The following is a 13,798-nucleotide window of genomic DNA, read 5'->3' as shown; positions in this document are numbered from 1 at the left end:
GTTCTCCTTTTTTTTACAATTTTATGCATGTATATAATGTATTTTGATTATAGCCACCTCTCATTACTCTCTGTAGCAGACAGCTTCAGGTTAACTGAGATGAACTTTCAGACCAGACACAGTTATGGAGGAAGGGATTTATTGAAGCTTACAGATCCAGGGGAAGTTCCATAAATGGCAGAAGAAGCTGGCCTGCCTTCACAGGCCCAAGCAGACAGAGAGAAGTACAAGCCTAAAGGTCAAAAGCCACAGCACACTTCAGGAACTCCAGCTAGGCACACTTTGCATATCTTTAGATTGAAATCTGAAACCCACCACCTCACCTTAAGATCCACCCAGTGACACTGCCTCCAGCCAGGTGGCTACAGATGCAAATTATAAAAAACTGAATATATTGGGGGCCATCTATTCAAACTACCACACTCTCTCTTGTCCCCATCCTGCCCCCACTGAACCCATTCTTCTTCCCAAATAGTCCCTTCCCCCACTTTCATGTCTTTTTGTGGCGGTCTCCTTATATACATAAAAAGTGCCATCTGTATGTCTTGTGGGATAAAGCGGCCTAGGTCACCCAGAGCTGCAGCTGCTTGGTGGAAGCAGTCTGCACTTTGTGCACATTGACGTGGGCATTCAGCAGGTGAGCTTCAGACTTACTTGCACTTTGAGTGCATCCTAACTACTGGTCAGCATTTAGGATGCTCTAAAGTGATCAGGCCATCAGAGACTGGAACAGAGAAACACATGGGAAAGCAGAGGATCAGCGGGTAGAGGAGCAAACTCACTGTGAAAAACATTAAACCATGCCCAAGGTTAAACTACTTAACCAAGGTTAGACCATTGCTATTACTCAAAGGATCATGCCCTTCAAGCATGAGTGAGAACATTCCCTGTTTTACAAAGGCATCTGACATCTTCCCAGGAGAAACAGCAGTACTTCCCTTGCATTCACACAGCTGTCAAACAGTTACCTTACATGTAGCACACATGTACTTGCATGTCAACATCATTTCCCATCATATTTATATGCCCTATCTTATCACCCCATTGCTACTTTATTTGACTTAAATTTTAAAATTTTTCTTTGTTAAATTAATAAGTCTTAACAAAGTGCTTACTATTTGTTTAGTGAATATGCCTAGAGCTATTTAAAAAATGGGTTATCAAATCCCTTGAAATGGTTTATGAGATGGTCAAAGAGCTGTTTTTATTTTCCAAGAATATTGATGAATATAGGGCAGACTTAAGATTTGGGGTGAAAGAAATTGAAAATGTACTTGAGTCTTGTAGAACTGTTTCTAGAGCTCATTCTACATGTTTAGTTAAAAGTGCTTTCATTTTCCATGACTTTAAGGTGAACCAGTGGCAAGAGTGTCCTCTATTACTGAGCTGTAAAGAAAAGAAGACAAGATTTCTGAGTTTTCTACTGTCACTTCTATTGCTTCACTAAAGTATTACAGTACCTAAAATGGTTTTAGGGAGTTACCATCACATTTCTGCTTCCTTCTGGACAAAGCCATGACTATCAGGGGACCATGTGTTTAATGAGGAAGAAAGAGATCCTTCGCTGAGAGGAGATCATTGGCAGGCTCTTGTCAATGAAAGAAGCATTACTGTCCTGTGTATTATTGAATCACAGTGGCAGGGCACTGCCTTATTACACTGTTAATCCAGTTCATATACTGCCATTCAGTTGTGGGATAATTTTAGTTTGATGCTTTCTTCCAGTGGTCCACTTTCCACTTAAATTCTTACCAGATTGAAGCAGTCCTAATTGCACTCGACATACTCAGGGCCTCTGGAAGGCATGCTTCATTCAGAAGGCCCACATCTGCCTTCACTTCAGTTCTGACCTGTATCACCTGAGCCCTGAATTCTAACGTAGCCATTTCATTTGCTTCACCAATTTCCTTTCCAATAGGTTAACGTTTATCTCACTGTCCTGTGAATATCAAGGAGGTAGAAAAGAACACCATATCAGCCAAAGAGAATTATGCAATTTTTGATATCTGGCAGGTTCCCCATAAAAGAGCATGTGGCGGAAGGAATCAGAAAACAATAAGAATTGTGCCTTTATGGTTTAGAATTAGGCCTTTCCTTCAGAAATTCCTCTCTCTCTCTCTCTCTCTCTCTCTCTCTCTCATTAACAGCTAACATCTAAACATTTCCACAATGTGCCTTCTCAGGACAGAGATGGACTTCAGAAGAAAGCTAGACACATGTAAATGGCCATCAGGATGCTGGAACCCAGCTTTAGTACTTCCTGATGGAGCCTTGGTGTGATCTTCCTTCAGCTGAAGTTAATCCAAATACAACTTAGGCATATTTTGGCCTAACGGGCATACCTCTGTTTTGGTTTTTGCACCCAGCCCACTTTAGCCTGACATTCACATGTTGGCAGATGTAGAGAGACATGTGATGGGTACCAACACTGAATGTTCCCCAGAGCACTGAAGCCACTAAGGTCAACTGTTCACACTTTCCTATGCTCCAAAATGTGAAATGAATCCCTAGATGTTCTGACCATACATATTCCCTTTTGTCACAGGAGGACTGTGCCCAGGGTCCAATGATCCTTGTATGGAAAAGCCGTGTCCAGAGGACATGCAATGTGTCAGTTATGAAGCCAGCAGGAGACCTTTCCTCTGCCAGTGTCCACCGGGGAAACTTGGAGAGTGCTCAGGTACAGTGGCATGGACTAATGAGAGTGTAATGTCCTATTTACTCTGCCCAAGCCTTTCTGGAAGACACTTGCACATGCACACAAACACACATTATTTCCAAAAGCAGCATGGCTAACATTCACATTCATGCTTACTTGGTATGTATCATAATTGCAGTATGTGCTAAGTAAACATTTCCAGACAGGACTTATTTTATGAAGGAGAGATTGTAGTTTGTCTTCTCAGTCATGTCACATGACTGCTAAAGGTAAAAAGCTATAATAAATACAAGGCAGAAGAAACACAGCCTTTGGTGTTCTGGAAGTTGCACAAATCAATATCTATTAGACAGAAGCCAACAGAAGGTAGATCTGAGCTGGTCTTGTCAACCTTCCATAGAGTAAACTGAGCATCAAGGAAACCAGCTAACTTTATGTTTCAGAAAAGAGAGGTGCATCTTAGGGAACAAATATTTATATTATTTCAAGCCAAGTGATCCATTTCTGATTTTAACACTTTTTAAATTCACCTATTATCTACTACTTCTTTCTTCTAAAAAAGTATTTTTCATTTTTGGTACAAACAGAATCTTCATTTTGTGGTAAGGTGTACTTAAAATATAAGCACACAAATATCAATTTGGAAATCCAAGAAATATTTATTAAGTGATGATAATTATAGTAATTATGGTGAGAATAATAAAATCATGTCTCATATATTCAAGACAATTCACTAACATTAGATTTCAGAAGTTAAGCCTTTGTAAAAAAAAAAAAGAAATGTATTTCTTAAAAAGTGAATGCAAAATTCTTTCATGGATGATCTCAAGAATGGAACTTGTGCTGGGTGTGGTGTTGCACACCTTTAATCCCAGTACTTGGGTGGCAGAGGTAGAAGGATTGCCATGAGTTCGTGGCCACCCTGAGACTCCATAATGAATTTCAGGTCACCCTGGTCTACAGTGAGACCCTATCTCAAATAAACAAACAAACAAAAAAAAAAAAAAGAATGGAACTTGTTGCTACATAAAGTTGAAGAAACAAAAAAGCTAAAAATAGTGAAGTCCGAATGGAGTGAATTCAGGATCAGGTGGTGTAGACAGGATAAAGGTCCTGGGAATGGGGGCCTTTCAGTTACTGGTCAAGGCTGGAATTCAGACTGCCCACGAAAGTCCTTCATGTTAGTTGTCTTTCTTTAACACTGGTGCAAATGACATCAGTTGGATATTTGGTGTTAGGATACTTGAGAAATATGAATATTATGTGAAAGCTGTTTGATTACCTTTCCTTTGTTTAATAAAAGTTAAAATTCTTTGATTGATTGATTTGAAGATGAAGGGATTGAGCCTAAGGTCTCACACATACCAGAGAAATGCTCTAGCACTAAACAATAGTCTTTAAAAAAAAAAAAAAAAACTTTGTAGTTTTATGACAAGATTTCCCTAAGTTGTCCAGGATGACCATGAACTCAGTCTATAGTCTAGATAAGCTTTGAACATGATATCTTCTTCAGCCTTCTTAGTAGCTGGAAATACAGGCCTTCTCTCCCAGGCCCATGTAAGTATTTGAGTGCTTATGCAAGGCAATGGGGAAAGGCATGAAGGGGTATCTTTTAATGATGATAATTTTAGAAAGCGGTGGTTTCAAATCCATGCCATGGAATTTACTAAGTTATCCTAAACATGACACAACTAAGATGTTTTTGGTAGCAGACTGTTAACAAATGTTTTAACTTTGAATTTAGGAATATGGCATGAAATGGTGATTTTTTTTTTAAGTGAAAACTGTTTTCTTCCTAGTACTACTGTTAACTTCTCAATCAAAATTTCTTATTTGAAATGATCATTTCAGGACATACTTCACTTAGCTTTGCTGGAAACAGTTACATCAAATACCGGCTTTCTGAAAATAGCAAAGAAGAGGAGCTCAAGCTCGCCCTGCGACTGCGCACTCTGCAAAGCAATGGGATCATAATGTACACCCGAGCAAACCCCTGCATGGTTCTGAAGGTTTGTAAGAACAGTTACACTTCCCTGTGGCATTTTATTTGTTGTTGCATTCGTTTTCATACGTCTGAGATGGGGTCTCACACTGCAGACCAGGTTAATCTTGAACTCAAGGCAGTCTTTCACTTTTTAAAATATTTTACTTATTTATTTGAAAGAGAAAGAGAGAAAGAGGCAGATAGAGATAGAATGGGTGTGTCAGGGCCTCCAGCTGCTACAAACTAACTCCAGAATCATGCGCCACCTTGTGCATCTGGCTTACATGAGCACTGGTAAGTGCCTTAATCACTAACCATCTCACCAGCCCACCAAGGCTATCTTTCTAACCTCATTCTCCAAGTGTGAGCCATCATGTACAACTTCTAATCATCCCTCATGTATTATGGCTCTTGAGTTGGGAGCTGCAAAACTCTGCTATCTTTTGGATTTAAAGAACAGAGCAGACTTCAGGGTAAAGGAGAAAGAGATATAACAGGGCTGAGAAGTCTGCCAACATCCTAAATCCTTTGAGATACTTGCCCTCAAAACTTCTTAGTGAAGATATGATCTCCCTCTAAAGGCAGCTCAAGACCTCACCAACATGGACCTATAGTTTCCCAACAGAGCTCTCCTAGCCAATCCCATGGCAGTGGTGGCCCTTCAGGAGGGTTGGCTATTTCCTCATCCACCTCAGAGCTCTGTCCCCACTCAGATGGAATCTAATATGCCTAGTAAAGGATGAACTGAAGACATTTGAAATCCAAATATCCCACTATGACCAAGTAACCCAGGTTTTAAATCATTTCCTGGCCTCCAAAACCTCTTAAGGCTACAGATTTCATCAGAGAGAATATGACATTTGTGTGCATTTCCAAGTTTCTAGCCATCACGAAAACAATAATAAAAATACTAACAGATATGTTTGCATCTTTCTAATTTCAAATTTAATACAAGTATGTTATATACTGTCACCCCCTTAAATCAAGAAGATGGCAACAGATGTGGTAGTTTAACTTGCCCAGTGAATAGTGGTGAGTCCCGACTCCATACTCATATCCCCGAATCATTGCCCTTCATCCCTGTGTTGTCCTCAGCTCTCCATCTTGACATTCAACTTATTCATCAAGAATCACCATCAGTGTGTCTGTAGAACAAAGCCAGCCTTCTACTAAGGAGTGAAGGGTTGATAGAAAGACATGTTTCATATGATGCTCTTCTGGCCTGTATTTTAGCCTACTGTACTTGCTATTCAAAAACCTTCAGAGTCTATCCAGTAAAAAGAACCCGTCCCAAAAGATATGTGTAGAAATAATTTCCCTTTAGGGTGTCACTACTACCATCAAGGCCCTGTCTAGCTTCCTTACTGCTCATACTGTTTTTAATATTGTGTTCAAGTTGTTCAGGGGCCCAGACTGCAATCCTAAAGGAAGCTGAAGAAGGAGAGAAACAGGGATGCACTAAATTCCAGTGGCTTCTCTTTATGATGTCATATTTTTTTTTAACTTATCCATGTCTTATATTTCCAGGCATGATGTGGTAGCACAGTCAAAGTTAGGACATCATTATGTTTATGGGGAGTCTCTCATAAACCTTATTCATTCAAACCAAAGAATAATTTCAGCTTGGAAACAGAAAGTAATTTGTTTTTAAAAGAAAATAAGAATTTACTGTAGAGGCAAAGTTTCAGAAAATAGTAGATTCATATCAGATACTTGTTATAGAAGAAGAAAAATTAAAAAGTCCAAATCCTAGCTTTATTCCCTCCTGTCCTTGGAAGTGCTCTGTCCTGCATCCAGACATCATTTTCTCGGCTGTCCTGTGAGGTAGGGTTTCATGGGGTCACTGGCACTATACCCTGCTCTTTCAGAGCTGCCAGCATCTGGTGTCTCTGTTCAGAAGTCACTGGACTTCATTCCTGATCTTTCAGGGTCTGACAGAGCTTCTTGCACAGCATGGTGAGGTAGGTATTTTCTGCCAGAAGATCTCTATAGAGCACTACATTTGAAGACAAAAGCTTTAGATGGTGATAGTTTGATTCTACACTAGAGCCTGTCATTTGCACTTCACTGGCAAGTGTGTAAAAACGTGTAGATCTCTGAGGATGAGAAAGAAGAATTAAACCTCTCAGGCAGCACTTGCTACTCAGGTATATGATGTTTCATGAAACAAATGGCTTCTGCATGAGAATGAAAATACTTAGTAGCAGAGGCCAGTAAGTTAAAAAGGAGACATAAAGGGTAGAGAAAGGAAGGGAGGAGGATACTTAATAGGTTGATATTGTACAGATGTAATTACAATGAATGTAATGGGGAGGTAATATGATGGAGAATGGAATTTCAAATGGGAAAGTGTGGGGGTAGGGAGGGAGGGAATTACCATGGGATATATTTTATAATCATGGAAAATGTTAATAAAAAATAAAAAAAAAGAACCAGCCAACAACTAAAAATAAGTAAAATGTCATTATTTAAAAAATAGAGGTCAGGGCTGGAGAGATGGTTTATCAGCTAAGGTACTTGCTTATGAAGCCTAAGGACCCAGGTTCAATACTCTAGGTCCCATGTAAGCCAGATGCACCAGGTGATGCATGGGTCTGGAGTTCATTCGTAGTGGCTATAGGCCCTGATGCACTCACTCGCTCCCTTTCTCTCTCCCTCTGTCTTTTTCTCTCTCTCCCTCTCTCTGACTCAATTAAAAATTTTAAAGAAAAACTAAAAATAGAGGCCAGGGCTGGAGAGATAGCTCAGCAGTTAGACACAAGGAAGTCTTGGTTGTGAATTTTAAAACATCTCGTGTTTTATACCTTAGGTATGCTAAGGGCGAAACACTACTTCATGCTAGCGATGCTCAGACATAGTGAGCTCAATGCTTTAGGATTAAAAGAAAGACAGGGCAAGTTCACAAGTTCATTTGGTCTGTGAAATAGCCCCTTGGTGTAGCCAGATTTCTCCAGCACAGACCAGAAGAGCATCAAGGAGCTTCCCCATGTAGAAAATAATTTCATATGTATCTATTTTTTTTTATTCTTACACCCCCTCCCTAAGATAGCTATGTCTACATCTGCCTGGGAGGAGACTGGGATTCAGAGAGCTGTGTTAACGTGCTCAGGGTGAGATCTCATCAACAGAGGGTCAGGGCCTGCGGCAGAAGCAAGCAGATTGGAAGTACTACAGGGATCCAGAAGCCACTCAGAGGGCTTGGATAATCATTTATTGATTCCTTCAAAATATTTTTTGAACATATTCTGTGTGTCAAATAAGTGCTAATAGCAGTATAGAAATAGGATTTTAAAGAGTCTTCTTTCCAAAGTGTCTGCAATAACCTTTGTCATGGTTAATTTGGATAGTGAACTTGATTTAATTTGGAAGTACTCAGGGGGATGGGTGAGGTACACCTCATGGAATGTCAGCAAGGGTCTTTCCAAGGGTGATTAACTAGGAACGTTCCACTGATCCTGAATGTGTGTGTTGCCCTCCTATGGCCTGGAAGCCCAGGTGTAATAAAGGGGAAAAGGAGACAATTCTATGGTTAAAAGCACTAAGCAACCTGAGGATCAGAAAATCCCAAAAACTCATGTAAAGCAAGAAACAAGGGACATACCCATCTATAACACCAGCACCATGCATCACTGGTAGGCACAGTCAGGAGAATCCGGAAGGATGTGGGCCAGGAAGTCTGGGGTTCACAGCAGCAAAACAAGAAAGACTATGGCAAGCAAGGTACAAGGCAAGGACTAAAGTTGACCTTTGATCTCCAAGCATGCACATTGACACACACACAGAGAGAGAGACAGAGAGAGAGAGAGAGAGAGAGTAAGAGAGAGAGAGAGAAAGAGAGAATAGCAGTCAGCCAGCACAATTCTAGCTCCACCTTTAACTTGCTTTCTGGACACCACGATGTGAGCTGCTGTGCTCCAGCATGTTTTCCTTACTGGGTGGTCTTAACCCTCTGAAGCTGTGAGATAAATAAATCCTTCTTTCTTAGATTTTTCCTTCAGATATTTTGATCACAACAAAGATAAGGCCAGCTAATATAGCCCTCTTACAAAACAAGCAATAAGAACCACAATTTACACTGTTTACTCAAAATCCTACTTCCTTACAAAAATTACTCCAACAGTGCATATTTCTTGTCTCTTAAGCCTATTTCATTGAAAATGTATCAGAAAACACATCACTTGTTTAAAACTGTCATGAAGAGAGAAATATTTAATAACATTAGGGTGGTATTCTCTGAATTATACATGTCGTTGATCAAACCACCCTTATACCCCTACCCGACATCATCTCAGCAGCGTAGTTACTGACTTTCATACAGCCTCATGCCCAATTCAGTTTCTATCGAAATACCTATCTAACATCTATCTATTTCTCATATCTGAGGAAGCTTTATCCTTAAAAGAAAAATTCTTTAAAACTCTAGACAAAAGCTGGAGAGATTTCTCAGTGGTTAAAGGTGCTTGCTTTCAAGCCTGACCAACCAGGCTTAATTCTCCAGTACTCACATAAAGCCAGGTGGGCAAAACAAAGTGGTGCATGAATCTGGAATGCATTTGCGGCAACAGAGGACCTGGACTTTCTCACTTTCCTCCCCCTCTCTCTCTCTCTCTCCCTCTCTCTCTCTCTCTCTCTCTCTCTCTCCCTCCCTCCCTCCCTCCCTCCCCCTCCCTCCCTCCCTCCCTCCCTCCCTCCCTCCCTCTCCTTCCCTCTTTCTCTATCTTTCTCGAATAAACTCTAGACAAAATAACTGACTGTGATATTTCCAGTGTAAAATGACTTGGGTATGTAAAGAATAAAATATAATTCTCTCTCCCTGGCATAATACCCTTGTAATGCCAGATAATATTATTAACTTTTCTCAAGGTAACATTTCACACCAGCATTCCAGTGTGTCATAGAAACAAAGCTGATAAACCCAAACTCCTAAGATTGTAAAGATCCAGATGAATTTTGTTTGGAGAGAGAGAGAGAATGAATAGAGTGGGTCATCTGGCTCCTTTATATAGCCATGTTGCTGCTGTCACTTTTTAAACAGGAAACTTAACTCCACTTTGTTCATATGGGATAATTTTATGTTGCTTAGCTTTGGAGGATGGGACTCATATCAGTTCTTGGTGATTATCCAGAAGCAGAGGGTAGTGATGGGGAAAGAAAATGGACCAAATAATGTATTAAGTGAGCATCCTTTCACAAAACTTACATGAATTGCACTCTCACCACCAGATTTTACACAGTAGTTTTGGGACTACATTTTGTAGCCATGGGGCAAAATAGCAGATGGGCTACAGCAGGAGATGGTGTCTCCAAAGTCACATCTCATCATTTTATTACTTACATTAAAATACAAATATGGGTATTATGTATGCATTGTCAGTGAGCGGGTTTCCTAGCATGATTTACAGTAGCCATTCAGTCTACTTTGCTGAACTTAAAAAAAAATGTCAATTGTCAATAATATATAGGTGAAAGCTCTCTCAGAAAAATAAATGTTTGTTTCCAGAATAGAGTATGTGTGTAATGTATGATATGACCAGCCATTCATCAGTGGGCACAATAGCATTGCAAAACTAAGCCACAGCCATATTCTTATATTCATTCATTCACATTCTCATTCTCTCTGTCTCTCCCTCCTCTCTTCTCCAAACTCAAACCCAGCAAGGCAGAGCCATTCTAATCAGTGATCTGGTAGGTACATGACAGAGCTGTAAATAAACTCAGCATCTCCAAATTCCCATGGCTCTGGGAGCCCCTGCCTTCCATGTGTGTGTTTATATCACAGGAATGAACCCCTGACCTTGACATGCAGATGATACATGAGCCATGGATTCACTGGTGCCTTTGCTGCATGATAAAATACCTGACAAAATCAACTTAAGGGAGGAAGGGCTTATGTTCCTGGGGATGCAGTCCATCTTGGTGGGGAAGGAGGCATGGTACAGGAATGTGAGGCAGTTGTTCACATTCAACCCAGAGTCAGCAAGCAGAGAACAATGGTGGTATTTCACTACTTCTCTTCTTTTTGCCCAGTCTGAGACTTCAGCCATGGACTGATGCTGCCACTAGTTAAAGTGGCTCTTTCTACCTCAACTAACCTAATCTAGTAACTCCTTACTGACATGCCCTTAGGTTGTTACCAGAGTGATCCTAAATCCCATCAAGTTGATGAAGATTAACTAGCACAAGTTACAAAATTGGAAGTGAGCATCACCCTGAGTTATTTGGCTTTGGAACTTCCAGAAATGGCCATAAGAATGACTGATTCTGTGATCATTACCAATTCTATTGTTAGCAAAACACATTTTGCAGACTGCTTCAGCCTATTTCTGGGGATTTGTTTCATATTTGATCTCTTTGGTAGCTAACGACCTGGAAGATCTACACTATCCTATCATTTACTTTCTTTCCCGTTCTCTTTTCTTCTCTCAACACATGTCTGCTGTCTGCACAGTAATATATATGCCAGCATACCTCAGGGACAGCCATTCCCCCTCTCACAACTTTGACACTGGACTCCACAGGATCGTTTTCGCTGTCTGAATCATAAACATAGCCCAGAAAAGAGGCTTTAGTCTCACAGTGTCTTGCTGTGAATCCCTTCATGGCCAAATATAAACTTGGCTAGCTGGGGGTCTAGCCCTCATTCCTGTGACACTAAAGCCACCTAACATTTCTGAGAAATAGAATCTGAGGTGGAGCCAAAGGAGTCAAAAGCCATCTTCTGAGCAGCAGTGTGTCCTGTGTCTCCACGGAGGATGCAACCTGTCAGCTATGGTCTGCCAGCCAGGATCCTTCCACATCTGGGTTTCCTTTACTGTGGATTCCTTTCCTTTATCAGTGCCCTCAAAGAAGCAGGCAGGTCTCCATCATAGCACCCTGACCAGGGCTGGGAGCACCCCAATGTGTTACCAGATGTTACCCTGTGGAGAGAGGGCCAGATATGGTTAAATATACACATATAGTAAGCAGTAGCCAAGCCTGGGCACCTTGTGAGCTCCTTCTATCTGAACAACGAATAAGTCCAAAAGTACTAATTGAGAATTGTATCAGTGTAGAATGCAGTGTTTTAAAATTGGAAATATGTACAAACTGGGAGCTAGAACCCTTTTTATTTCCACCTGGTCTCTGTCTCTCCCCTTCAATACTCACACAAACTTCTGGGAGAATGCTGTAGCTACCTTCGTATTGCTGGGACAAAACACCTGACCAAAAGCCGCTGATGGGAAGAAAGGTTCCTTTTGGCTTTATAGTCTTCAGGGGAAGCGTCACTTTGGCAGGGCATAGCTTCCTGTCCCAGCAGCTGGAAGGAAGCAGCAAGAGTCAGCTGAGTGAGCAGCGAGAGGAACTAATAAACCTTAAGGCCCACACCTCTTCCTACAAGGCTCCACTTCTCAAATTGCCACCAATTGAGGACTGAGTATTGGAAAACATGAGGCTACAGGGGACATTTCACATTCCTACTACCACAGGGAGTATGTGCATTCGTGTAATGAGTTATCATTTGACCATCTTCCCACTACATGGTTAAGGTTCTGACAATGCACACTGCTTACCACATGGTGTCCAGTAAGGCCTCAAGTTCACAGAAATTATGCCTCTGGTGGAAATGACTAGAATAGAAATACCTCTTAGAACAATATTGGTGTAGATCATAAAGGGAGGATGATCCACAAATTAGAAACATTCTTTTGTTTGTTTGTGAGGGTTTTTTTGTTTTTGTTTTTCAAGGTAGGGTCTTGCTCTAACCCAGGCTGACCTGGAATTCACTATGTAGTCTCAGGGTGGCCTTGAACTCTCAGCAATCATCCTATCTCTGTCTCCCAAGTGGGTGGTATGTACCACCACGGTAAGCCAAAAATTAGAAACATTCTTAAACGTAACTGTGAACTTCTAAACTGTTCCTGTGACTAATGGCAATAAGGTTTGTATGTTACAAGCATGAGTTTTCATAGCTGATAACAGAGGCTCTAAGTTCTCTACAGGGGCCCGCCTGCATTAAATGCGTGGCAGGGTTAGGACGGTGGTGTTTGGGACCCTCGCGAGGTTGGAGACTCACAGGAGTTCGGCCTTCCTTTCTCCGCACAGATTGTGGATGGCAAGCTGTGGTTCCAGCTGGACTGTGGGAGCGGCCCTGGAATCCTGGGCATCTCAGGCCGGGCTGTCAATGACGGGAGCTGGCACTCGGTCTTCCTGGAGCTCAATCGCAATTTCACGAGCCTGTCCCTGGACGACAGCTACGTGGAGAGGCGCAGGGCTCCCCTCTACTTCCAGACGCTGAGTACGGACAGTGCCATCTACTTCGGAGCCCTGGTGCAGGCGGACAATATCCGCAGCTTGATGGACACGCGCGTCACGCAGGTGCTGGGCGGTTTCCAGGGCTGCCTGGACTCGCTGGTGCTGAACCACAACGAGCTGCCGCTGCAGAACAAGCGCAGCAGCTTCGCGGAGGTGGTGGGCCTGACCGAGCTGAAGCTGGGCTGCGTGCTCTACCCCGACGCATGCCAGCGCAGTCCCTGCCAGCACGGTGGCACCTGCGCAGGCCTGCCCTCTGGCGGTGAGTGTCCCCGCGCCCTGGCCCCCGGGAGGGGACGGGTGTGCTCTTACTGGACACCGGCCCTCGCAGCCATCACCTCCCTGGGCTCTCCTGAAGCGAGGATTCCTGGAGGCTCTGTCCCCAGCCTAAGCTGCTGACAATCACTGGCGAGTCCAGTGAGCCAATCACTGGAGGCATCCCACAGGCTCTAGAGTGGCCGAATCATAGATGCCATCCACCCTGCCCGGCCCCTGACTACCCCCAACATCCTTCCGGATTTCAGCTGCTTGGACTGGTAGACCTTGTAAATTGTGCCTTGAGGAACCGCCTGCCTGTCAAGGCAGGAAGACAGGCAGCCTCTGAATTTAGTGTGCGATGCTGTCATTGGTTGGGATTGCTGACTAGGCAAAGAGGGTGGGGGTGGGGTGAATCTGCCACCCTAGGAATTGAATTAGAGCGGAGGTCTTTGGAGCGTGCTTTTGAAATGTGTGTATTAAAAATGACTCGTCTCAGCCGTGTGGAGGAGCAGGGACTCAAGAACAAGGAGACAGAAATGTACATGAAGTCTCAGGAGGGAAACAGTCAAGGATGGAAAGATGCTTTTCCTCAGTAATTTACCCCAAAG

The 13,798-nt window shown here is 42.4% G+C and overlaps 1 protein-coding gene across 7 annotated transcripts in view; it reads left to right on the top strand.

Annotated features, from left to right (window-relative positions):
• The window catches only part of Fat3 (FAT atypical cadherin 3), a 658,782-nt gene that overhangs the window by 619,485 nt on the left and 25,499 nt on the right, over positions 1-13,798 (top strand). For all 7 annotated transcript variants that reach the window (XM_045144958.1, XM_045144957.1, XM_045144960.1 and 4 more), the window contains 3 exons: positions 2,546-2,680; positions 4,511-4,668; positions 12,726-13,194. In XM_045144958.1, the coding sequence (XP_045000893.1) occupies positions 2,546-2,680; positions 4,511-4,668; positions 12,726-13,194 (762 nt within the window). The remainder of the gene's footprint in view (positions 1-2,545; positions 2,681-4,510; positions 4,669-12,725; positions 13,195-13,798) is intronic.

This window comes from Jaculus jaculus, chromosome 3 (genome assembly GCF_020740685.1).
Source record: "Jaculus jaculus isolate mJacJac1 chromosome 3, mJacJac1.mat.Y.cur, whole genome shotgun sequence".
NCBI lineage: Eukaryota > Metazoa > Chordata > Mammalia > Rodentia > Dipodidae > Jaculus > Jaculus jaculus.
The sequence above is the reverse complement of the archived record's forward strand: the minus strand, read 5'-3'. Positions and strand labels throughout refer to the sequence as shown.